This window comes from Natator depressus, chromosome 11 (assembly GCF_965152275.1).
Source record: "Natator depressus isolate rNatDep1 chromosome 11, rNatDep2.hap1, whole genome shotgun sequence".
Classification (NCBI taxonomy): domain Eukaryota; kingdom Metazoa; phylum Chordata; order Testudines; family Cheloniidae; genus Natator; species Natator depressus.
The window spans coordinates 58,238,249-58,264,089 of record NC_134244.1 but is presented as its reverse complement, the minus strand read 5'-3'; the positions used below and the strand labels follow the sequence as shown (position 1 = coordinate 58,264,089).

Below are 25,841 nucleotides of genomic sequence, written 5' to 3'. Positions count from 1 at the left end.
TTGTTGAATATGGACAGACTTAGGTACATGCTTACGCGTTTTGCTGAATAGGTATCTATTTGAATAAACTGTAGGTCTGCCATGATGTTCAATGAAAAGCTTGCAAAAAGAAAAGGGTTGTCAGGAACTCACACTACATGAGCTGCACAGAAAGCATGCAATTCTTATTTAACATTTTAAATTGGGTGCTCAAAGTGAAAGGAGTATTTATTTAGACATAACAAGTGCCCACAATTCAGGGAATATTAGGGATTGTTTAGGAACAATTAACTCTGTCCTGTCACTATACAGAAGGAATAGAAAACATGTAGAGCACCCTTCTGATCCAAAGGACTCTTTGTAGATCAGTGTCCACTATGTACCACAACAGATAAGCATACTTATGGCCTGATCTAAAGCCCATTTAACTCAATGGAAAGTCTCCCATTGACTTTAAAGAGCATTACATCAGGGCCTTATTTTCACTTGTGATTAGCACAAGAATTTGAACCCAGGTCTAATGAGTGAGTAAGATAATATCTTATTCCAAAGTGCTACCTAGTTCCGAGATTAATAATAAAACAATCAGTGCTTTAAATTACAATACTCAAATATCCTGCCCTCTTTACATAAATGGTAAACTGACTATTCAGCCACACCAAGTAGTTATTTATGTTAGCACAGGAGAAATACTAAAAGTGACATGAACTCCTTCCAAATCCAATTCAAAATTGGGTCATAAGTTGCATGGGAGAAACAGTTCCCAGGGGTTTGTTCACAGGCCCTGAAATTTGAGGAGGTTCAAGTTAGAACAAGCTCAGTTTTCTGATGGTTAAATCATGTTCTCATTTTCTCCCATGCTGCTCCTTACACGTGGGAAAAACTCCCAGTTACAACCTGTACAATCAGTGGCATTTCCTCCTTCAGGTCCCTCCTTACAATGCACCTCTGCCAGGAGCATAAACAGAGAAAGCTGCACCTGATATCTGCTAGCTAGGTGGTGAGTTCTGATTACTGCTACTGATTGGCTAAGAACAGTGCAGAGAGCTAGTCAATGTAAAATACCATATCCCTGTCCTCCCCAGCCTCAATGGGGGATGCAAGTTAAAGCAGCCCCTAGACATGCCCTAGTCTGCATTTGGGGCCATACCCAACCCTGGCCGCCATTGAACTGAGGAGGCATAAGTCCCCTCAGGCCCTTTGCTGCTGGTACTGCTAATGCAGGGATCAGTCCTTCTTCAGTGCCCACTTTAGAACCCCACTCCCTCATACTAATTAATTAGCAGCCTCTTCGGAAGTTTCAGCACAGCTGCTAGAGACTGAATGGATAAAGAACAGGTAGAGGTCCCTCCAGGTCAGGTTGGGGCACAACAGCAAAGTGATGTAGTGACACTAATAAAGCAACTGTACCCACCCTGTGGCGAGACCTTTCAATGACCACAACATTCATACGTGGACTTTAAAACATTTAGAATAGAAAAGTATAAATACTCCATTCTGGGGTGGGGAGTTGACTTAGCACTTGGGGCTGATCTGTGTTCATCTGGTGGATTATAAATGGCATCAACCATTCTGTAAATAAAGGATCTCCGTATTTATGCCCTGAAACATTAAAAAACTAACAATATTCAAATCTGAAAGATGTCTAAAGCCTCTAAGAATTCATACGGTACCTCCCTATGAGTGCCTCACAGGTTTGTTTTGCACAGATGGTGGTAGAGCCAACGCCGCCATAGAAAATGCCAAAGTCCATAATTATGTCCGTGCCTTCTGCAAAAAGTACCCTCATCCCAGCATTAGCAATTGGTAGTGAGTTTTCCCGGCGCTGGGCCTGTCGGAATGCTGATACAAACTCCCGCTAAGAAAAATCAAAAGGAGGCTAAGAAGTATGCACAGAAATGTAACATGTTCTAATAGAGATCTACATGAACTAAGGTAATAAATACCATAGAGCATGGATTCTACTTCCAAAACATTTAGGACCATTCATTCCCTTCCCTTAACCATCCAATAGTTCCCTCTTCACTGTTGTCTTGCAAGCAACCCACCTCCCTTTCCATCCCCCGCAGAGCCCCTCTCACAAACAGTTATTGAGAGGTAGTGGGAATGGGAGAGGGCCACATTTAGAATGGGAGACAAAACTGAAGAGGCTCAACCTCTGCCTAAACCTCCAGACTCAAGCACAAATCAAGCCAGTATTTCAACTCTATCTTCTGCTTTTACAGATCTTTTCCTTTAGTCATCTAAATTCAATTAAGTCACATTTTTATTCAAGACCAGAGATGTGCGACTGCCTGCAGGTATCTCCCAAACAGTCTTCTTACCAATTCCCAGAGATATTGCCCTTCCACGGTGTTACAGAATTACTGGTGACACAGCACCAAGCAAACAACCTTGTGCAGCAACTATGCGTGGAAGCATGGATCATGTATCAATCCTATAGTCCCTATGTAGGCAAAACCCTCAGGAGATAACAGGAGCTTCATCTGCATAAAGACTGGAGGTCTTGCCAGGCTGCAAATGGGCAGCGACCTGGGATACAGAATATATCAATGCCCTCCAAAACATTTCACTGGTTGGGTGGTTTTTGTTTTTTTTTTAAAACCACAGATCATACTTCCTCCTCCTGTTCTTTCTTTAATTCCATATAAACATTGGTTAAACCATCCTTATCACAAAACAAATCCAAACATCACAGCAACTTTTACCTTCCTGGAATGAGGGATGTGAACAGAGACTAAGACTTCTTCAGGCATAAGGGTATTGTTACCAACTCCACTGGCAAAAATGTCACTCAAAGAAATCCACCGTGTTCCCTCTATTGGAGAAAACAGAAATTACAATCTCTGTACAATGAGAAGTGAACTCTAGGCAGTTTATATGTGTAAATCCAATTTAATCGTCAAGGAAGAATATACAATACTTCTGGGAAAAGAATTACTTAAAGTTCATATAATGTCCCAACAATAGCATGCACCTTAAACGTAAGTGGTCTCTCTATTTTCAATAGTTACCAGAGGAAGAATTTGTATTGTCTTTTCCTTTCTCTTTTTGATCAACTGTTTTGAAAGTTAAAAAAGTCACAATTTTATGAGATTAATGATTAAAGCTAGGATTCTGAAAGGGACCTAAGGCAGGGAGGTAGATTTCCAAAGAGAGTTGGGGACCTAACTCAACTAGGCCCTTTGAAATTCCCAGTCCAAAAACCTTGTGACTACTTCGGCATTGTCTACACAACAGAGGGTTTGCTGGTATAGCTATAAACCAAATCCACCCTGTAAGTAATTAACAATAAACAAGGAAATACAAAGGTAAACAGTCCCACAGTTTGACATTCAGAAGACTTAATGTGCCTAAATGCCAATCTGACCATCTAAAAGCAGGATTAGGACATCTGATAAGTGTCCCTATATTTGCAAATTACACACTGTTCTGAAATATCCACCTAATTTACCAATACACATGACCATCTAACGGATCAGAAAAAAGCAACAGCTAGCAGACTTTCTCCTAAAGCATTCCTATTTTATATGTATTTAATTCACCAGTGTGTTTTTCCCCCATCATAAAATGTTTACATGGGAACACTAGGAAATTAAAGTTAATATAATATCTTAGTCAACACTGTGTAAATTGATACAACTTGTTGAAACAGTGTTGGAGTGTTTGGACATTCTAAATATAGCATTATGCTTACAGAAAATAGTGCTCCAATCATCATTAAAACCTACTGCTTATTTATATACCTAAACTGCTAATTATGTCTGTTATCCTCATCATGTTATCCTCATCCTCTCTCCCCAACTCCCTCCATTTGTTTATATACCCACTTGTTTTGTTTCAAGTTGTGCCCTACTCTGGCAAAAAACTTTTGCATGTGCTTAACTTTATGCAGATGAGTAACTCCACCAGACTCAATGGGACAGTTCACCTGTGTAAAGTTTAAGCATGTGCAAGTGCTTGCAGGATCAGGGCCTTAGATTGTATATTGTTTGGGGCAGGATCTGTCTAATATGGCACCCAGAACAATGGAGCCCTGATCAGACTGGGGCTGAAGGCACTATCATAATACAAATAATAAATATGATTAATAAGTGTACATTTTCTAAACACTGGTGTCCTTTATGCTTTGCATATGCTGCATAAAGTACACAATGTGTTAGCATCAAAGGAATTGATGTTTAATTCATTAATAATAATTAACCATATTTAATATTTACATTGGTTAGCTTCCACAGGCCTCATTCAGGTCTCAGGCTTCCTATAACCAAAGGATCTTTAGTCCACAAGGTGAAACACCCTCTCCCAATCCAAGGGGAGTGAAATTTCAAAAATGGCTGCCATATTATGGGGATTATTCTTACAAATGCCACATGCAATAATGTGACTGCAATCTAGCCATCCAATAGTAGAAGGAGAGATCCCTATTTTGAAAACCCAGGAAAGGTGAACTGCAAAGCTTTGACAGAGAAAAATAATGAAGGTCCAATATACAAAATAAATGGCTTCTTGAGGTCCCTGGTAGATTATCCCTTGAGTGCACACTGAACATGCTATATTTACAGGTAAAATTATTATTTGTCTATCTGCCAGCTGCAAATTAACACTAGGACCTGGGAGTCTAACTGGGCCTGTTCCTTCGTGTACATCAGTGGTCCCCAACCTTTCTGTGGGAATAGCATTTTCCCAAACAGCAATGCCTCTCAGCAGCATTTCGGCGGGTGGTTCTCTGGCGGCCGCGCTCGGCGGCAGCATTTCAGTGACGCGGTGTCCTGCGGGAGCACACAACTGCCCCGGTGGGCGCCATTGAGCCCACAGGCACCGCACTGGGGACCTCTGATGTACCTCATCACCTGTAAGAAGAGTTCTGTGGCCAATTAATGTCTATGCAGCCCTTTTCTTCAGAGGGTCTGCCAGGAGTTAATTTTTGGCCCTTGGTGAACAATTCTGTTAAGGAGACTCAAGAACTAGACTCCTCTCTTAGCTGCATTGGCTCTGCAGGGTTGACAGGAATGAAAATCTGTAAAAACTCTTGTTTGTCACGCAGGTAAGCAGGCTTGTCTCTCAACACAGGCATGGGGTGACTCTGTTGAGTGAGACAGTGTTTTTTTTTTTACAAAGTCACTTTCCGGAGTGGAGCTGTATTTTGACAGAAATTCTGGCTCTCATGTCCACCCCTGTGTATTCAGGAAAAATGGCAAAAGAAGTAGTGCACAAGTCCTGATCAGGAAACAACTACGTGGTGAATGTGTTCTTTAGGGTGACGAGTGATGTGTAATGGGGTCACAAACAAAGTAGGCATGGTCCATCACAGAATGAGAGGATGCATTTCCATCCTACCATGTGTCTATGCATACAGCACCTGCTTAATTTATTCCCCCTTAGATCAGAATTAAAATAAGCAAGGGACCACGTGCACAGCTACCTGAATCATGCTGTTTCTTTGGTGTTTTTACTGATTCCTTGGCTATAGAGGTACACATGACTGTGCCTGTGGAAATTCTATGTCCCTCATGTGTTCTCAGTTTCCACAGTCTCCCCATAGACATGGCTTTGTGCATGGAGGAGTGGATTTCTTGAACAACATTAATTGGTTGTAATTTTGTTCCTTATCACACTTCCTACATCTTCAGTACAAATACACAGAGAGGGACTGTCACAGGGTGGCTGCCCCTTGTAAAACGAAGCAGTTCCAGCTCCCCTGTGCTAGGACAGGTGCTCCCATTTGGCCAGTTAAGAGGATACTACAGCACCAGGGACTATAAAGAATCTTGGAGAATTTCAGTGGCAATGAGTCCAGCTAGAGACCAGGAGGACTCAAGGAGGTCCTGGAAGGAAGCAGAAGGTGCTTCCTGGGGAAAGGCTGAAGGCAAAGAGAGCAACAGGAAGGGTTTGCTGGCTGGCGTCCCCAAGCCAGAAAACCAGGGTTGGAGACAGGAGGAGCAGCAGAGGCAACTGCCTGCTGGCTCTAAGATAGAGAGGCAGAGACAAAGGCTGGAGAGGGCTGAAGGCAGGCGAGTGGTGGAGGAGCTTTCCTACTGACATCTCCAAGACTAGAGAGCTGGACCTTGAGGAATCATGAGAGGGCCAGTGGAAGTGAGGGGTGGTCCCCTGGCTAGGATGCTCTCAGCAGAGAGGCGGGGGGGGGGCGTGTTCCCTGCGCTACGGTTGGAAGGGCTGAGATGTCCTACTACAAGTTCAGGGAGAGGACTGCACTGGAGAGCCAGTGTGTGATGAGAGACACCAGGGCTGTACGTTGCATGTACTGTAAGGACTATGCTAGGGAAATTCTGGACTACATTTTGTTATTTATGTGCATAGGGCTTTTGTAATAAATGAACCCACAAGGGCTTTGCTTTTACTTGGGAAGTTGCTTTGGACTATTTCTGAGGAATAATAAGAAGGGAAACTGTGGCATGCCTGCCTGTTGTGCCATGGCCTGCCATTGCAGGGCACTCCAGACAGGGCCACCTTCTTACAGGTACCCTGCCTCTTACCTCTTGATGCCAGGTTGAGGGTACAGTTGCCAACTGCTAGAATGGGATTCAAGTCTGATGTTGACTTTCTACTCATAATGTTTCCACCTAAAGACTAAAAAAAGAAAAAAAAGGGCATTATGTCACTAAGTCATCACCTTTATGTAAGTGTCAGTACAGTGTGAGGATTTACATTGATCAAAGGTCATAAGACTGACAATGACATAAAATTAATTTTAAAGTCTATTATTTCAGCTGTGAATAAAAATATTATGCACAGACAGAAGCAATTCCATGCAGTTTTGCTAACCCATCCACTTGTAACGTACGGAAATGTTTCTGATCTGCTGTCCTCCCAGAGTTTTTAACTGATGCAAGAGAGCATGGAAAATCTTTGACCTCTCCCCTGGAAGTTCCGAGACTGTGTTTGTCAGGGCATCTTTCACTACAGCCAGACTGCAGGCAGCTCCAAGGGTTAGTCCTGAAACCAAGTTATTGTAAGCAGTAAAATGTGAGCATTGCTCCAAAGTCAGGGTATTAAACTATGTCCAGACTGTACTTTTGTAATTATGCAGTGCCTTTTTCTCACAATCAGCTCTCATTAGAATGTGGATAGGAATAAGGCAACATCTTAAAAGTTTTTTGTTACACTGTAATTTAGGAAACAAAACAAATACTGCATCAATTTCAAAATGTGCATGTGCAAACTGGAGTTAAACTAGGACAGGTTAAAAGTCTTTAACAGTCATGGTAGAGAGTCTTTCTTTGTCAAGGGTAGCAGCTAAGCACATCTGGAAATGGGGAGAGAGATGTGGTCTTAGGCTCTGAGCCATGAACTCCCAAATTGTAACCCCAGCTCTGACAGACTCTCTCTTTGGCCTTGGGCAAGTTGCTGAAATTTTCTGCCTCGGTTTGCTCATCTCTGTCTCGCTTACAATGGGGATAGTAATATTTACTATCTATCTCCTAGGGCATTTCTGAGGCTTAATTAATGTTATAAAGTGCTGTGAGATCCATGCATGAATTCTCCATAGAGTGTGAGGGGGCGACAACAGGTGTCACCGCAGTCTGCCCACTCCTCCCCCTGGCCCACCCAGTCTCCTGTCTCTTCCCCAGAATGAACACTTGATCTACAGAGAAGCCTGTGTGGGTTACAGAGGAGGACAGGGAGAGGTGCTGCAGAGATGGCTGACACTCCCACCTCTTCCATGTAGTAGGGAGGATATCTGAATGTTGAGGGTCCCCTCCATAAGCAGACATTGGAGGACAAATAGCCAATAACTTTGATTCTACACTCCCCCTAGGGCTGACCTCAGCCAGCTAACTTGAGGTAAAAGGTGTTAATCCACATCGACACTAGGGATTGGGTCATGGTTAAGATTAGGGTTAGATAACACATACTAGCTATCCCAATTTAACCTCAACTTCTTTTCCTAATCTAGACAAACCCATGCTGTTGCTAATGTATCATACATTGGGGCAGGGATCATAGCCATCCTGATCCATGGATGTCTCAGGAATGATTTGCAGAAACATTCACAAGTATCTCTAGACATTCTTGGAGAGCCAGGATGTCTGTAGAGCAGTTCACATCTTCCCCACTAGGGTACGGATCAGTATTATTTTATGCAGCGATATCTCTCTGTGTTTCAAAAGGCAAAAGTAGGGTCTACTTACCATTGTCTGTGTATCTCACCACATTCAGATCTAGGATCCTTGCAGGAGAGATGATAACTGGATGATGCACTCCTTTAAATTTCATTTCAGGCCCTATAGAGTAGAATGAGATTTAGAGAAAAGGAAGATTGCTGCATTTCCAGAACTGTGACTATGTCATTGTTGAGTCATATATTAAGGACAAAGAACACACAAGCAATTCTAAATGCTGCCCGCTACTGTTCATACATACACGGGCACATGCATAACAGGATGTGCTCTGATTCTACATACCCACACTGGTGTTCCCCACAACGAGAGGTGCTTTGGGGTACTTAGTTTTCAGCTCCAGAAGCTCCTTCAGGCTAGCAGGAGAAATCCATATTGTTCTTTCCCCTTGGAAAACAAGAGTTCTTTTTGGCTGATTTTCAGCCATTGTCTATAGGAGAAACAATGTAGATTTAATATTTAAAGCTCCAGAGAGGCAGCGGTTGTCTAGTGAATAGGGCACTGGACTAGGAGCCAAAATAATTCCTTAACCATGGAAGTCGTACTTAAACCCTCAAAACTGGGCTTAAGTGGGACTTAAATAGTGCATCAGCCTTATGCTGGCCCTTTGCACAAGGAGGAAATTAATGCTTCATGAATAAAATGCCTAAAACTGACTCAGATATGTCTAGCAAACAGGATTTATCCTGCAAACTACGCACTTAGAGCTGGATCCTGCACCCTTGGAAATCAATGGAAAATTAATTTTAAAAAAATCCGGATCTGACTGCAATGAAACTACTTTCAACCCTACTCCATAAGTCCTCCCAGCTGCCGTGTAGGCATACCCCTTATCATAGCTGGTGCCTGTAGATAAGGTTGCCAGACATAGGTAGTGCCACCTATAGGTGAGGCTGCCTAATACTATTCATTATAAGACACTGTTTTCAGTTGCTTATAACTAAGGCTACATTTTAATCATGGGTATTTTTAGTACAAGTCACCAACAGGTCATGGGCAGTAAACAAAAATTAACGGCCCGTGACCTGTCCATGACTTTTACTAAAAATACCAGTGAATAAAATTTGCGGGGGAGGCTGCCCGGGGTGCTGTGGGAGGGCAGCCCGGCTGCTTGGGGTGGGGAGGGGTGGTGCAGGTGGCGGTGCGCAGCCCGAGATGTCTGCTGGTGTAGTAGGGGAAGGGTGCGGACAGCGGTGCATGGCCTGGGACTCCCACTGGTGCTGGGGGCGGGGCGGTTGGCGGGACTGGCAGACTCCCTACCTGGCTCTGTGCCTCCCCCCCACAACAACAGCAGAGTTTGGGTGTGGGAGGGGGCAGGGGGTTGGGGCATGGGATGAGGTGAGGTGGGCCCTGGGTGGCGCTTACCTGTGGGGCTCCCCGAAAGCAGCGACATGCCCCCTGCTCAGCTGCTAGGCAGAGGCGTGGCCAGGCAGCTCTGAATGCTGCCTCGACCTGCAGGCACTGCCCCCGCAGCTCCCATTGGCCGCGGTTCCCGGCCAATGGGAGCTGTGAAGCCAGGGCTCTGGGCAGAGGCTCAGGCAGAGTGCAGAGCTGCCTGGCCACACTTCTGCCTAGCAGCTGAGCGAGGCAGAGGCGTTTCTGGGGAGCTCCCAAGGTAAGCGCTGCCCAGAGCCCACCTCACCCCATCCTGTGCCCCAATCCCCTGTCCCCTCCCACACCCAAACTCTGCTGCTGGGGTCGGGGGGCGCCGTGGGGGCCCAAGACTGCCCAGCAGCAGCCGGTGTGCTTGGTGCAGAGGCTGCCTGAGCTGTCCCTGAGCCAGGCACACCAGCCGCTGCAGAAGTCACAGAGGTCACAGAAAGTCACGGAATCCATGACCTCCGTGACAAACTTGCAGACTTACTTATAACTTTGTCAAACTTCAACCGTTTAAGCTAAAATTTTCGATGTGGGGTGTCTGCCACAGACTGATTATTTTTGGAAAATTTCAGCAAAACCAGTTCATCCTTTTCTCAGAACAAGATGATGAAAATGTGTTGTTTTGCCCAGGTTAAAAAATTTGTACAACCATTTTGTTGAGAATCTCCAGCAGCTCCATGCTTTGCACAGGCAACCTTAATTCCCTACATTTTGAGTACCTGACTTTGCATCTCTTTTAATGTAGTTCTTGTATGTAAATATAAACACAGAATTAAAAAACGTCACAGATTCATAGACATTCATAGAATCTCACGGTTGGAAGGGACCTCAGGAGGTCATCTAGTCCAACCCCCTGCTCAAAGCAGGACCAATCCCCAATTTTGGCCCCAGATCCCTAAATGGCCCCCTCAAGGATTGAACTCACAACCCTGGGTTTAGCAGGCCAATGCTCAAACCACTGAGCTATCCCTCTTTGCAGATCTATCAGCAAATATGTGATATTTCTCCTGATGTAACCACTCCACTACTAGAGAGCACATTAAGCTGAGTACTGAACTACATGTAAACGTTACAGATGTTACAGCATATGCACAGACCAAGAGCAATTCTACTTACCATTAATTCTGGTGGAAATATAAACTCCTGGGTGGGGTCCAAGGGCTGAAATTCATCTGCTGAAAACAGCTTGGTGGAAATCTTAAACAAACAAACAAAACAAACAATTTTTTACTTAATTCATTCTTTATAAAAAAGAAAGAATCACAAGGACTGGATCTGAAGCCCACTGAAGTCAGCAGGAGTCTTTGTAATTACTCTAATAGCCTTTGGATGAGATGCTAAATAAACTGCCATGTATTAGTGGGGGCTGTTGCAGTGGAAGAAATGGAGAAAGGCAGCCTCTCACAGCTCAGTCACCTTCCCTGGCCCCTCTGGAGCTGGGGGAATGGAATGATACAGACCTGAAATCCTAACTGCACACTTCCCTCTGTTCAACTACAGAGAGGTGAGATGACTCCATATTTCCCCCCACTCTAACACACACTGACAGGTCACAGATTTTTGAAAGGAATGTTTACATAAAATAAACCATTTGTATGGATGGGAATTTTCAAATAAAAAAAATTAGCGTCATGATTCTGATTCAGTTTTTGCAGCAAACTTCAGTTCTGTGAACACAATCTTGCTATGAGTGCCATGTAGACAAACCCCTGATCCCACACAAAACCTCACTGACTTCATACGGCTTCACCTGGGCACAGGGATAGCTAATGCAGTGGTCACTGCAGAATCGGAGCCTAAGAATATTAATATTCCAGAACACAAAAGATTGTTTGAACATGCAGATCCAAACTGTCCTCTGCATTGTTACAAGAGACTCCAGGGGAAGAGGGTGAAGATTTCCCCTTTCACACACCTACCTATGCCTTTGAAGACATATCTAAATCCCTCACCACTAACAGTACATTCATTTCCTGTGAAAATGGAAAAACTTCCTGATCACCCAGGATGGTACATACATCATTAAGAGAAACTTTCAAATTTCACAGAACAGCAGCAGCAATGGTTCTGTCGCCTGCAATATGCAGGAGGTCAGACTAGATGATCATGATGGTCCCTTCTGGCTTTAAAGTCAGAGCAATGCTATGGGACATAGTGGGCTGTAGTCAGCTGGCTATAGGATGCTGCATGGCATAGCAGTTCGCATGTACTATAATAAGTAATAAGCAGCGCAATGCTCTTCACCTAGTGCAAATTTTACATTTAAACAGGAAGGAAAAACAATTAAACTCACCTTCTCTCCTTTAAGTTTGTCTTCTTGATCCAAGCAACAGTTCCCATTTTCTTTACTTTGACAACAAAACGGTTCCTAAAATACTAATATCCCATTAATATAACATATGACTTCTGCTCATAGTGAGCTTGATCCCAAGTCAATTGAAGTCAATGGGAGTCTCTCCTGACTTACAATGGGCTTTGGATGAGGCTCCATAAAATTGCAAATATTCATGTTTTAAGGCATTATCTTTTTCTTACCAAAACCTTTTTAAAAAAAGTTCTCCACAAAAAAAGGTTTTCTAGGTTTCTCAGTGGAATTTACACAAAATGTTGGCAGACAGGATGAACTTTATGTCATTAACACTCATTGATGTCACCACCTCTTTTAATTCAAATCTTATTTCAACTTTATTTTATGCATGTAATGCCGTGACTAGCAAAGACCAAAGTCTCCTTGCCTCAATCACACAAACATTCCCACTGACTGCAATGAAACTACCTTTGTGAGGAAGATTTGGGCCCCTTATGAACAGTTAATACTTAGAACCAGATTTTTATAATACTCTTTGTCACTCTGCAATTTGTATGTCTGGGCTAAATATTACAGAACAACAGGTTTATGTGGCTAGTGGCCTGATCCAAAGCTCACTGGAGTTAATCGAGACACTTTCATTGACTTCAATGACCTTTGGTTCCAGGCCCTGAGAGCTGGCTGATCTGCATTCCTGGAAAGGACAGCCAACAACCCATGGCAGAAACAAGATTGCATGTGTACTTAAATTCACAGTGGTCTCTGGTTGTTTAGATATTGTAATACACAGTAATACATGCCTCACTCTCCCATAAAAATATTTTAGAACAAATATTCAAAGCAGTTGAATAGGAACACTCTTTGATTCCCACCATTCCCACCGCTTACCTTACAGAAGGTTTTACAGCCATCTAAGATTGGCCTATACCCAGTGCAGCGGCACAAGTTACCTGACACCAGAAAATAATAGGTGAACTATTAGTTCTAGCTATCACATATAATTTAGGATTCAAGACTTCATGCTAAGGTTTGTCTTTTTTCAGGAGAAGGGGTTTATCTCTGAAATGCAGTATGGGCCAGATGTACAAAAGAGCTCAGCATCCATTGACTCCTGAGGGGAGGAAACTCTTACAGCAACTAAAAGGAAGCTGTAATACTGCAAGAGCCGCATCAGATGGCAGCAGTGGGTGAGTTGACCCAGGGCGCCATAACAACTTTGGCTTTGGCTTCACTGACACAAAGGTGGGTTTTTACAGTGAGATAACTAGCATGGGATAGTTCTCTCATTGTAAAAACTTAAGTGGACACAAGGCACTTGCAGTGTTTACAATGAGGTAAAAAGAAAAGGAGTACTAGTGGCACCTTAGAGACTAACCAATTTATTTGAGCATAAGTTTTCGTGAGCTACAGCTCACTTCATCGGTACCTCACGAAAGCTTATGCTCAAATAAATTGGTTAGTCTCTAAGGTGCCACTAGTACTCCTTTTCTTTTTGCGAATACAGACTAACACGGCTGCTACTCTGAAACCTACAATGAGGTAGCTGGGCAAAGTCAGCACTATATCTCCTGCCCTGGCTGACCTCACCAAGTTTGCCTCATGGTAAAACTAAACTGGCCTTGTCTCCCCTCTGCTTTTACACTGGGATAGTGAACCCACATTAGTTATCCCTCTCTAAAAGCACACCTTTTTTGCAGTGAAGACATAGTCAGTCTCTCTGTTATTTTATAGTTTTATTACTGTCACAAAAGCTTTGGCACTGTTCTGAGGTTTACAATGTTCTGAATACTGTATCTGATGAGAACTAAGGCCAAGATTTTCAAAAGTGGCTACTGATTATGGATGCCTCAATTTTTGAGAACCCAACTTGAGCACTTTTTGAAAATCCACTTTAAGGACATCTTAAAGGGGCCTGATTTTCAAAAAGTGCTTAGTGCCTACCCTCTGAAAATCAACTCCCCTATAGGTGTGCCAAGTTGGGCACCCTAATTGAGATACCCCAAATCACTAGTCACTTCTGAAAATTTTGGCCAAGGTTTCACTCTGCTGTAGGGTATACTGTTCAGCATGACATCACAGATGTGCTGTTTAATATATAGGCACCTCACAGATTTCAGGCAGCCAAGAATTCATTGTTGCTTTCTTCCCTCTCCTCCCCACCCACCTTTTCTGAAAGGAAACCATCATTAAAAATCTTATTTACTAAGAGATTATTTATCTTGTTTGTTCATATATTAAAAGTGGCATTTTGATGGGGAGGGGAGAAGGGGAGAAACAAACAAACAAAAACTAACCAGCCAGAGCTGCAGCTATCTGCTCCATGGAGGGTTCAGGGTGGTTTCTCAGCAAACTATACATGGACATCACCATTCCAGGGGTGCAAAAGCCACATTGAGAGCCATGGCACTTGGCCAGCCTTTCCTGGAACAAAACAGAACAATAGGCCCTGCTTCAAAATACAACATCAACAAATTCCCTTTTTCAATCATTTAAAAGAGCTGTTGGTTTCAAAAGTTACAAACATGATTTAAAGAGTGTGACAAAGTTCCTGCTCTACCTTGGTGGGTCTTGTGCTTATTGGCAGATTTGCTCGCTTTGGAGCTTCACGGCAGCCCTCAGCTTGGCCGTTTTTCTGAATTCACAGTCCAGGTCGACTCCTCCTGTGTCTGACCAGGAGTTGGGAAGATTTGGGGGGAACCCGGGCCCACCCTCTACTCCAGGTTCCAGCCCAGGGCCCTGTGGAATGCAGCTGTCTAGAGTGCCTCCTGGAACACCTGTGCAACAGCTACAACTCCCTGGGCTACTTCCCCATGGCCTCCTCCCAACACCTTCTTTATCCTCACCACAGGACCTTCCTCCTGGTGTCTGATAGTGCTTGTACACCTCAGTCCTCCAACAGTCCGCGTTCTCACTCTCAGCTCCTAGTGCCTCTTGCTCCCAACTCCTCACATGCACACCACAAACTGAAGTGAGCTCCTTTTTAAAACCCAGGTGCCCTGATTAGCCTGCCTTAATTGATTCTAGTAGCTTCTTGATTTGCTGCAGGTGTTCTAATCAGCCTGTCTTAATTGTCTCCAGAAGGTTCCTGATTGTTCTGGAATCTTCCCTGTTACCTTACCAGGGAAAAGGGACCTACTTAGCCTGGGGCTAATATATCTGCCTTCTATTACTCTCCTGTAACGGTGTCCCCGTCAGGTTCCCTTTGTTTGACCCTTTGACCGCACTCCTGTCCCTGTTGTTCATTAGTTGTCCCCTGTAATTATTTGGTTTTCCAGGTCTTGTGGACCCCCCCCCTTAGGCTGGGGGGGGATCCTTTAGCAGTGGGCGGGCTTTGCCCGCCCACTTCCTGGATCCCAATAAGATTACTCTCCTGTAGCCATCTGGCCCGACCCTGTCACAAGGGTTACAAGATCTGACCTAATTAACACAATGAAAAATGTGACAGATGTTACAAACTTAAATGCCTTCCTCTTAGAAATGTGAGATATTTCGAGAAGAAACTTAAACTAATGTGAAATCTGAACCAGGAAAAGTTATTTCGATGTGTGGGTCCAAGCATATCTGACTGGTGGACGATGGGAGCAGATTATCCCACAACTGCCTACTTTGGGGTTCTTACACCTTCCTTTGTAGCATCTGGTGCTGACCACTGCTGGAAGACAGAGCATTGGCCTAGCCAGACCATGGGTCTGATCCAGACTAGCAATTCCTGAGTTCCTGTGTCTTTACCTCAGTCTCTTAATATTATATGCAGTGTTGTAGCTGGATATGAGCAAGACAAGGTGGGTGAGGTAATATCTTTTATTGGAACAACTTCTATTGGTGAGAGAGAAAAGCTTTTGAGCTACACTGTCTCTCTCTCACCCATAGAAGTTGGTCCAATAAAATATATTACCTCACCCATCTTGTCTCTCTGTTAATATTAGGCAGTCTGCATGAAGGAGCATCTCTAATTAGTCTTAATCAACCACTTTATACTTGTATTATCAAGGTTTCCAAGAAAAGTTAGTCTGACCGTTAACAACGTCAAACAAATATCAGACTTTTGCTGGCCCACTAAGATGAGTCTCACTGTTTATGTATCTTCTTTGCTGTGCCTCCAACACACAGTATACACACTGTTTAGCAAGCAGCAACATTGCACATTGCGCCTTTTACAATACTTTGTTTTTTAGCAGAGCTGGACAAATAATCCAAAATATTTTCTGTATAGACATGCTGTAATTTTAAAGTTAATACCTTTGGCCATTTTGGCAGCCCTTGGGCATTTCCTTGCTGAATTCAAGGAGGTGCCACCATTGACAGGAGATCACATACCTCTTAGTTAATCATCTAGAACTGTTTTATTTTAGCAAATAGGTTGTTCCCATACTATGCTGGAGATTCCTGAAGTTTTTGCAGCATGTGTGACATCTGCTAGATAAGTGTACATAAAGACTATATTTTCCTGTCTTTCTCCACCCATTTTAAATTACACTGCAGAATCAGTTTAAAAATCCAGAGTCCTCAGCTATCTTTTAGCAGTGGGAGCAATACCATATCTTTAAAAATCGTAACAGTGCCGTACCACCACTGCCAATTAATCCTAGGCACGTGAAGGAAGAAAGCAAAAATCCTTTTACAGCATGCTCTCACCTGAACTGGATGTATCCGGGTTTTTGTGCATCCTATGCCTTCCACAGTGGTGACAGCAACGTCATGCAACGAACATATGGGTAATAGACAGGCATTGGCAGAATAATGTCTTCGGATTGTAAAGGAGAATCAAGGACATTAAATATAATTATAAGCTTTAAAAAATTAGGGATTATATGAGCAGTAATTCTTGTGTACATTGTAGGAGTCGCATGCCTGGTCATGCAAAAGTTGGCAGTTAGGGGCCTGTGCACGTCCCTCAAGCCTAACATTCTATGGGCCAAGAGTATAAATATCCCATCCTTTCCGTCATTTAATCCTTATCTGCCATCAGAAGCCCTATTTGCAGAGCTCTGATGCAGAGGGCAGGAGGGAAGGTCGGAGTGTTTCTTTGCAAGCAACACAGTGAGAAAACAAGAGTTACTGCTGGTAAACCCCCCTTTTCTCCTTCATGACATTGCTTTCACAGAGTTCACTGTAGAAGACTAGCTAGCAGTGATCTCCCTGATGAGGTGAGCTTAGCAGTGCCCTGCTAAACAGTGACATAAGCACTGCTCTAAGTCAGTGGTTTTCAATCTGGGGTCTGCAAACTATGTCTAAGATTTCCAAAGAGGTCCGTACCTCCACTTGAAATGTTTTAGGGGTCCACAAATGAAAAAAGCTTGAAAACCACTGCTCTAAATCAATATTTGCTCAATACAGAGTTGATTAGCACTCAGAGAACAGCAGTGATGGAGGTGTGAGCTGAATTCCATCAAGGAGACAGAGATTTTAGGTAACTACACCCTGTGGATACATGTTACTGAAGCAGCTATCTTCATCACTAAGCCAGTGACAAAGGCATAAGAACATTAGCCAGCTCATAACATGACTTAGTGCACAGTCTTTCCTCTTAAATGGTCTTTGAACTAACAAGGCCTAACAGTTTGATTTTTCTGTGAATGATTAATCTAAATTGAATATTAAGTTAAAGTTTGATAAGCTTTTTTTAAAATACAGTATCACACATGAAAACCTTATCTACGTTCTTGTTTTTTTAAAAGAATACTGCCATATTTCCTTCAGTAAGCTGAAATCACATTTATTTTTAAAAGGTCATAAAACTTTAGTGTTGTGTTTTCTAGATATTTTGTTAAGGATACCTTATCTTCTTGGAAACTGGTTCATATGTGGAGATCATCACAGTGCAGGCTCCGCAGCCACCTCCTCCACAGCCATACTTAGTTCCTGTGAGACGGAGTGAAAGAGTTCCCATTAAGGAAAAAAGCTTATGGGTATTTAATAATTCTTTTTTTGCTTCTGCTCTGTTCCCAGCAGTTGTGTAAAGCTTGAGGACAATCTTCTTCCTGAAGGCAACAGATATAGAATCTATAACTGGACAAGTGTAATGGCACATGTATCAGAAGCTCATTTTTGCATTGCTTGAAATCTTCAATTATTATAAGACCAAAACTACAAAATAAACTGACCAAGATCCTGCTCCCACCAAGTTCAACAGAAGCTGCTGACTTCCTTTGGAAGCAAGAGCAGCCCACAATATGTAAATATCCCACTGGGACAGAAACAATAGTAGATCTTCTGTACAGCTCACATGTTCTGTTTCAAAGTGGCTGAACTGTATTTTTGGGTGAACTCAGTAACTTGGCTTGCTGTGTAGCATGGTGAAAAGATTTAGGGCCCAAGACTCTTTAATGGGTGACATAAATTTAACTTAAATATGTAGTTAAGTGCTTTGCTGAATCAGGGCCTCAAAGTAAGTTAGGAATCTAAATACCTTTGTGGATCTGGGCCTTGGTCCTTAGGGCCAAGATTTTCAAAATGGTTGCCATTGAAGTTAATGGGAGCTACTAAGTGCCCAGAGATTTTGAAAATCAGGGCACCAAAGACTAAAATGTCTAGGTTCCCAGTAGGGTTAAAATGAAACCTTTAGGTTTATTTTGAGTCTGTTAATATCACAAACTAAACAATGGGAAGATAAATGTATTTTGCATGGAAACCATTGTTTATTGAAATCATCATTCTTGCAGGAAATCAGATGAACAAAATGGGAATCAAACAGCTACCTAGGCAAAGTGCAATTCATCAGATTCAAACAGCCAAAAATACTTTTTTCAGCGGTATAACCACAGAACAGGAATTTATTTCAGAGATGTGAAATATTACAATTTCTCAGAATTAACTGTATAGTATTTGAATGTCATGGGTCTCAAACTGATTTTAAACATTTGGGCAAGTATTCCATTTCATATTTACAACCAGAGCAAACTCCAAAAGCAGAGATTGTGAAAGGTATTTTTCCTCAAGCCTTGCTTTGGCCTCTGAGTCCTTTCACTGGCTCACTTTTACATGCTGCATCAAATGTAAATTTCTTGTCCTTTTTGTAAAGGTTCTGCATTCCATCCCAGCCCACCTCTCAGATCTTGTGTTGTATCATCTGCCTCCTTGCTTTCCCAGTGATGCCATCCTCACCGCCCTGTGTCTCTCATTTCTAGTCACATATTTGTGTCTTCTTTCACCTTGTCCACTATGCACGGATCAGCCTCCTAATCTCAGTGACAGCTCACACCCACTAAAATCCCATATTTCTCCACAATCCCACAGACATTAACCCATGTGAGTCTGTTATCTTCTTCATTCCAACATTGCAGAAAAAAAGAGTGATAAAAAGATTCAAATCTGAACCAGCACCTCCTCTTGGTTTCCCAGTGACTCTTCTCAGTGTCACTTGGAGTCTGATTTTTTTAGAAGTGTTAAGCACCCACCTCTTGAAATCAGTGGGAGCTGCAGGGACTTAGCTACCTCTGGAAATAAGGCTCTTAGGCTATTTAATAGCAGGGAGCATCTTTCTATTTGTCTTGTATAGCACTGAGCAGGGGATTGGCAGATATATAATAACGTATTTTTGGTCCTGATTTTAGAAAAGAGTAGGGTAAAAATGTTGCCAATAGCCAAAAATACAAGAAAATGTCTGACAAAGGTTCTCCACTTGGTGTGTGGAGTACTTCCTGGTGGCCTGTGGAAGCCAGCTGGTCACATGGTGGTGGCTCTCTCCTTGTTTCCAGGTCATAAATTTAATTAAAACTACACAGATACTTTCCCAATTTTACTCTTCCATGGAAGCAATTTCTTTATTTGCCACAGGGATGTTATGTGATCATGAATGAAACTTTGGAAGGGGAGGCACACAATCACAACTGGGAGAGGAGATGGTTCACAAGTCACTCTCTCTACTGAGATGTGGTCCACACTAGTGAAGTGCTTGAGGGCCCTTGGTCTAAAAAGTTATGGAGTTGGAAGAAAGATTCTCCCATGATTTATGAGGATTTATATCTTGGTTTGTAGAGTCCCTCCTACAAACCAAGACATTTATGCTTACATATAGCTTATCTAGATCCCTTTTGTCTGCTACACTTACAACGTATAAGTAAAGAACTTCTGCCTTTGATGGAAGCTCATGAAAACAAGCAGAGCTGTAATCCATGATTAGCACAAAATATCAATGTGCTGTCATCTATTCTAAAGTTCTGTTTTTAGATATAAGACTACTGAGGAACATGCATAGATTGATCTCAAGCAGCATGAAACTAAAGAGGTTTTGTCTGTGCTTAAAAATTAGGAGTTTACTAAGTAATGTCTACAACAAAAACACTAACCCAGGAACCTATCCTTGCAACAAAGCCCGTTGCCAACTCTGTCCACATATCTATTCAGGGGACACCATCATAGGGCCTAATCACACTATCAGAGGCTCGTTCACCTGCACATCTACCAATGTGATATATGCCATCATGTGCCAGCAATGCCCCTCTGCCATGTACATTGGCCAAACCGGACAGTCTCTACGTAAAAGAATAAATGGACACAAATCAGACGTCAAGAATTATAACATTCAAAAACCAGTTGGAGAACACTTCAATCTCCTGGTCACTCAATTACAGACCTAAAAGTCGCAATGTTACAACAATAAAACTTCAAAAACAGACTCCAACGAGAGACTGCTGAATTGGAATTAATTTGCAAACTGGACACCATTAAATTAGGCTTGAATAAAGACTGGGAGTGGATGGATCATTACACAAAGAAAAACTAATTCCCCGTGCTTATTTCCCCCCCCCCCCACTGTTATTCTCACCTTCTTGTCAACTGTTGGAAATGGGCCATCCTGATTATCACTACAAAAGGTTTTTTTCTCCTGCTGATAATAGCTCACCTTAATTGATCACTCTCATTATAGTGTGTATGGCAACATCTATTTTTTCATGTTCTCTGTGTGTATATATATCTATCTTCCTACTGTATTTTCCACTGCATGCATCTGATGAAGTGGGTTTTAGCCCATGAAAGCTTATGCTCAAATAAATTTGTTAGTTTCTAAGGTGCCACAAGTACTCCTTGTTCTTTTTCCTGATTCAGACTAACACAGCTACCACTCTGAAACCTGTCACCACTGGAGTTCTAATGACCCTAGTGGTCAGGTCATCAGTTTTACACATTATCTAAAAAATGGGACTTCCAGCAGCACAGTGCTCTCTTCCACCATTCTGAAGCACCAGCTCAATTCAGAGAGTAAATGACACTTATTAAATCCTATATTCACACTTCACTAATACACAGATAATCCACATACAAAGATACTGACTGCAATCTGGTTCTCAGTAAGGATTTAACAGCAGGTATCAGATTACTAAAGCTTCATTATTTTTAGAACTAGATTACAGAATATTATCACAGATTATCTGACAAGGGTAAAATACAGTTTGTGAATCTGCCTCCTTGCTTCAACTCCCCCCACTTACTTGCTAATTCACAGTGGATCTTCTATTAATTAATAGTCTAATTCACCATTTCCCACAGCTTCTAGCCTCCCTTCCAAGTACCCATGAGGCTTGGCTCATTTTACCTTATTTATTACAAAATCCCTATGATTTGATAGAAGTGCTATATAAGTGCATGATATTATCAAGGATGTCAAAGCACTTTACAACACTAATTAATCTTTGTGAGGCAGATAAGTATTAATATCTTCATTTTACAAATGGGAATAGATGAGCACAAAAAGGGTAAGCGACATTCCCAAGGCGTCACAGCAAGTCAGTGGCAAAACTTGGCACAGAACCAGATTGCCTGATTTAGCAATGTGTTCTGACCAGTGAACTACAATCCCTTTGAGTTGGAGCTAACATTAAGCTAATTTTTACAGTTCAATGGAGTTTGCTATTGTTCATAACATTAAAATATAGTCAAGTACTGAAGAGTGTTTGGCTCTTAAAAAGATACATAACTTAATATAGTAATTTTATACAGTTCCAGGGCCCAATCCTGTCATCCTTAATCAGGCAAAGCTCTAATTATCATCAGTGGGAGTTTTTCCTGAATAAAGTCTGCAGGATAGTGCCCTAACTGCATCAACAAGGAAAGGATATGTCTCTTTCGGAGGTAAGACAACAGCATTTGTTCAGGATCAGCATTCTTCTCTACTATCTGCAGAAGGAAGGGAAACAAGCTGTTACAAAAATACTCAGGGTTTATCCTTCAGGGCACAAACCAATAGTCTGCCTTCCCAGCCCCACTTAACATAACTGCATGTGCTAAGGGCCATAGGTGGGAATTTTTCCTTCCTTTGGAAGTTTTTTGTCACATAGTGCTACTGCTAAAAATAAACTGTCAGGACAGCTTATCATTAATAAAAACAACTCTGGTGATAGGAGGAATGCCACATCAAAAGAATCCATCCTGAGCCCCTCTAACGGTAAAGGGGGCCAGGAATGGGACTGTATGTCAGCCTATGCACATATGCTTCATACGTATAAAGACATACAAAACTATGCTGGAGAACTCTTAGAATTGTGAACAGTCTGATGACCTGTTGGAAGTGAAGGGGAGCAGAGACTATTCCACAGTGCAGATGAACATGGAAGTATTACTGCAAGGTTACAGATACCAATTATTAAAAATACAAACACAAAAAGAGTTTACTGCACACCCCCAGATCAGAAACGTAATAAGGAAATCAATATTCTTGACAGATTATAGAGCCTCATTATTATTTGAACATAATATGATGAACACTGGAGGGCAGACTAGCCAGGCCAGTGCCAGGGATCCCATTCCTCCTAGTTTTACCCACAGGTGTATACTGTACTCATCCTACAGAGTATCCAAATGCTTTACAAAATTATAATCCCCCACCATACTCTCAAATGGGATGGCTGTAATGAATGCTATGACCATTAACAATATTTGTAGGTATCCATTCCAAGAAAATGTTACACAATGGTAATCAGATTTTATGCATCAGGGAATAAACTATGCAGGTCAGGAAGACTTCACCCTCTTCATCCAGCACTGCATAAAACTGACTCAATGCAATCTTCATTCTGTGATGGTCTCTGACAGAGGAGGAATACTAAACTACCTGGAGCAATAGCATCATCCAGAAACTCCTACATACCTATCTGATTAGAGGAATCCTTATCCCAGTATCTTGAATCAGCTAAACCTTAAAGTAGTGTTTAATCAATAGCCAGTTTAAGTAATTATATTCCCATTACATCAACGTTCTATTAGGCCAGTAGCTTCCATTTCATTCATCATATTTTGCTATATTTTGGCATTTCCATTATTGACATTTGCCTTCCTATCTTCTCCACATTGTACTGTGTGTCAAGAAAATGTATATTTCAAGCAAAACACATATAATTTTCAATAATTTTTTTTGCACACATGAAATTCTGAGGGAAATTTTCAAAGGATGAAAGGAGAGTTTGGCACCCAACTGCCACTGATGTTCCAGGAAGGGCTGGAGGCCTAACTCCCTTTTGTGATTTTGAAAATCTTCCCTCCTCTGGCATCATCATCCACAGGAATCTTGTGAGAAACCAGGCAGCAGGAAGGTAAGTGCATGATCTGCAGGTCTGCCGTGGCCACACCATCACTTCAACACTGGTTGACAACAGCCCTAGAGAGGTTATGGGATGTTCGTTTGGGGATGAAATGTTATTGTTCTCCCACTGCTTTTTGAAAAGCTCGGTGGGGTAGAAAGCTCAATGACAGCTACTCTTCTAAACTTCACACCACTTAAGGTGTACGATGTTAGTAGGAGTGGAACACACTTCAGCTCCATGGCACTCTAGATTTTAGACAAAAGAAAAATAATTTACCTAGCACTGATGTGCATAGAAAGTGCCATGACAAAAAATGTATGGGGAGAAAAAAATGCATCTTAGGGGGCAAACTGCATAAAAGAAAGACACAAGGCATTTGTGTTAAATATTTAACTTCCTGATCCTGATATGAACCTGAAATTAACTCCAAACTTTCACTCTTAATTTGCAGTTCTCCTTAAGCTCATTGCAAACAAAAAATGTATGCAAAACACTATCTGTGTGGAAGTGACAGCTAAAGAGACTATTTAGAGCACAAAGAAAAGGAGTACTTGTGGCACCTTAGAGACTAACCAATTTATTTGAGCATGAGCTTTCCTGAGCTACAGCTCACTTCATCGGACGCATGTAGCTCACGAAAGCTCATGCTCAAATAAACTAGTACTCCTTTTCTTTTTGCGAATACAGACTAACACGGCTGTTTGAAACCTGTCGTTTAGAGCACAGGAACTCCTAACCAATCTCCCCTACCCCCCAGTATCATGCTTCTTCCCGAGGAAGCGGCGATTACATCGCTACGTTAGAGCTATATTGGCTGTTTACTGCTCTGACCCTGCAGAGGAGAAAGGGAAGTGGGAGTGGAGAACTGCCCATGGTGTCGGAGGAACTTGGGTCTGTGTGTCGGGTTGCCATCACATGAGAAATGGTCAAAAGGCCACTCCAACACCTCCCGTCCCGTCCAGTCACCAATGACCCGCTCGCTTACCTTCCTCCCGTTCACATAGAAGATCAGCTTATCAGGCCCCGCTCCCCCTGCAGCGGGGAGAGACATTGCGAGATGCAGGGAATCACAAGTCCCGTCCCCGCAAACCAGCTGCGCTGTGCAGTCCAGCGAGCGAGCGATGAACTTGCCGGGGGGCGGGGCCGCCTGTGAACTCGAGAGGGGGGCGGCAAAGCCAGTAACATGAGAAGTCGGGGTGGTGGTGCTATGACTATCCGCAAATGTAACTAATAGATATAAGCAGGCCCATAGCTATAGATAGCTCCCACCCGTGGTGCAATCCCTGATAAAAAGCCCATCCAGCTCCAAACACTTTCAAAACTGGTTCCCCGCCAGGAAAGTCAAGGACAGTGATTACTATCGCCAAGAAAAGCAAATAGCGTTACTGTTCTCCGGTTCTTTGCTGGAATAACTTGCATAAATCCTGGCACAGAATTTAAAGGAACCACTTGCATTTTATAGTATTACAAACTGTTAGTTCATCATCCCATGTACCTGTTATAAAAGGGTGGCATCAGCCGCCCTCCCCCTCCCCCCCATTAACATACCATCACCATGGTCCAGAATGCAAGGAACTGAAATGGCCAATCCTAAAAATGAATGATTTATCAAAATAAGATCATTGTAAGATTAGAGAAAAACAAAAGATACACAAAGACATTACTCCTCTATATAGACCATTACTTAATTATTATTATTTATAACTATGGTAGCACCAATTATTTTTATTATTTATTGATATTGCTGTACACCCTAGAGGCCCCAGCATTATTGTGCTAGGCACTGTAGAGGCTCCAGTTGAGATAGGGACCCCATTTTGCTAGGCATCGCATAAACACAGAGGAAGAGCCAGTGCCTGCCCCAAAGAACTTACAATCTAAACAGAAAAGACAAATAAAGAGAATATTATCCTCATTTTCACAGATGGGGAACTGTGTGATTAAGTGACTTGCCAAAGATCCCATAAGAAGTTTGTAACTGAGCCAGCATCCAAATCCCAGCCCAGCATCTTACCCACAAAATCATTTGCGGAAAAACTATGTAACCCGTTCTTAGCTGTCTGTGGGTGAATACAACCAAGCCCATCCTTACTGCCACCTCAGACAAAATGAAAGCATGGATAGAGACATCAGTGTAAATATGCATAAATAAATAAATAAACCATTTTCAAAAGCTAAAGAAGTGTTTGAGTCATGAGAGAAAAAGTTAAAAAAAGAGAGAAAGGTTGAAAATGGAAGAGCTGATTTTTAAAAATTGCAATCACAGTGGGGACATGGGCAGCTAACCCCCAAGCAAGCTCATGGGTCAGATGGATCCCATCCATTCGCAATACTAATATTTTCTCCCAACAATTCAAGCACAGTTTTAGAAATCAATTGAAGCCAAAGTCAAGGGGAATTGTGCTCAAGATAGATTCACATAGCAGATCAAGATAGGGCTGTCTGGATTTATCAGCAAAGCATTTTCCTATTATCTATGTTTATTTTATCTATAATTTATTAATTACAATATTT

General features: G+C 42.3%; 1 protein-coding gene across 3 annotated transcripts in view; it reads right to left on the bottom strand.

Moving 5' to 3' along the window:
• AOX1 (aldehyde oxidase 1) overlaps positions 1–24,445 on the bottom strand; it is a 76,305-nt gene extending 51,860 nt beyond the window's left edge. For 2 of the 3 annotated variants that reach the window (XR_012641481.1, XM_074967877.1), the window contains exons 1-12: positions 17,586–17,678; positions 16,444–16,552; positions 14,103–14,229; positions 12,697–12,758; positions 11,794–11,868; positions 10,617–10,697; positions 8,406–8,550; positions 8,133–8,225; positions 6,785–6,936; positions 6,477–6,570; positions 2,688–2,797; positions 1,653–1,837 (exon numbers count right to left, since the gene is read on the bottom strand). Coding sequence is in view for 2 of the 3 variants with exons in the window: in XM_074967877.1 (XP_074823978.1) it covers positions 1,653–1,837; positions 2,688–2,797; positions 6,477–6,570; positions 6,785–6,936; positions 8,133–8,225; positions 8,406–8,550; positions 10,617–10,697; positions 11,794–11,868; positions 12,697–12,758; positions 14,103–14,229; positions 16,444–16,552; positions 17,586–17,623 (1,271 nt within the window). In the remaining variant the exon portion in view is untranslated. Of the gene's footprint in view, positions 1–1,652; positions 1,838–2,687; positions 2,798–6,476; positions 6,571–6,784; positions 6,937–8,132; positions 8,226–8,405; positions 8,551–10,616; positions 10,698–11,793; positions 11,869–12,696; positions 12,759–14,102; positions 14,230–16,443; positions 16,553–17,585; positions 17,683–21,866; positions 21,925–24,312 lie in introns of those variants that run through there. The other variant, XM_074967878.1, reaches the window with a different exon arrangement.
• Between the last annotated feature and the right edge of the window lie 1,396 nt (positions 24,446–25,841).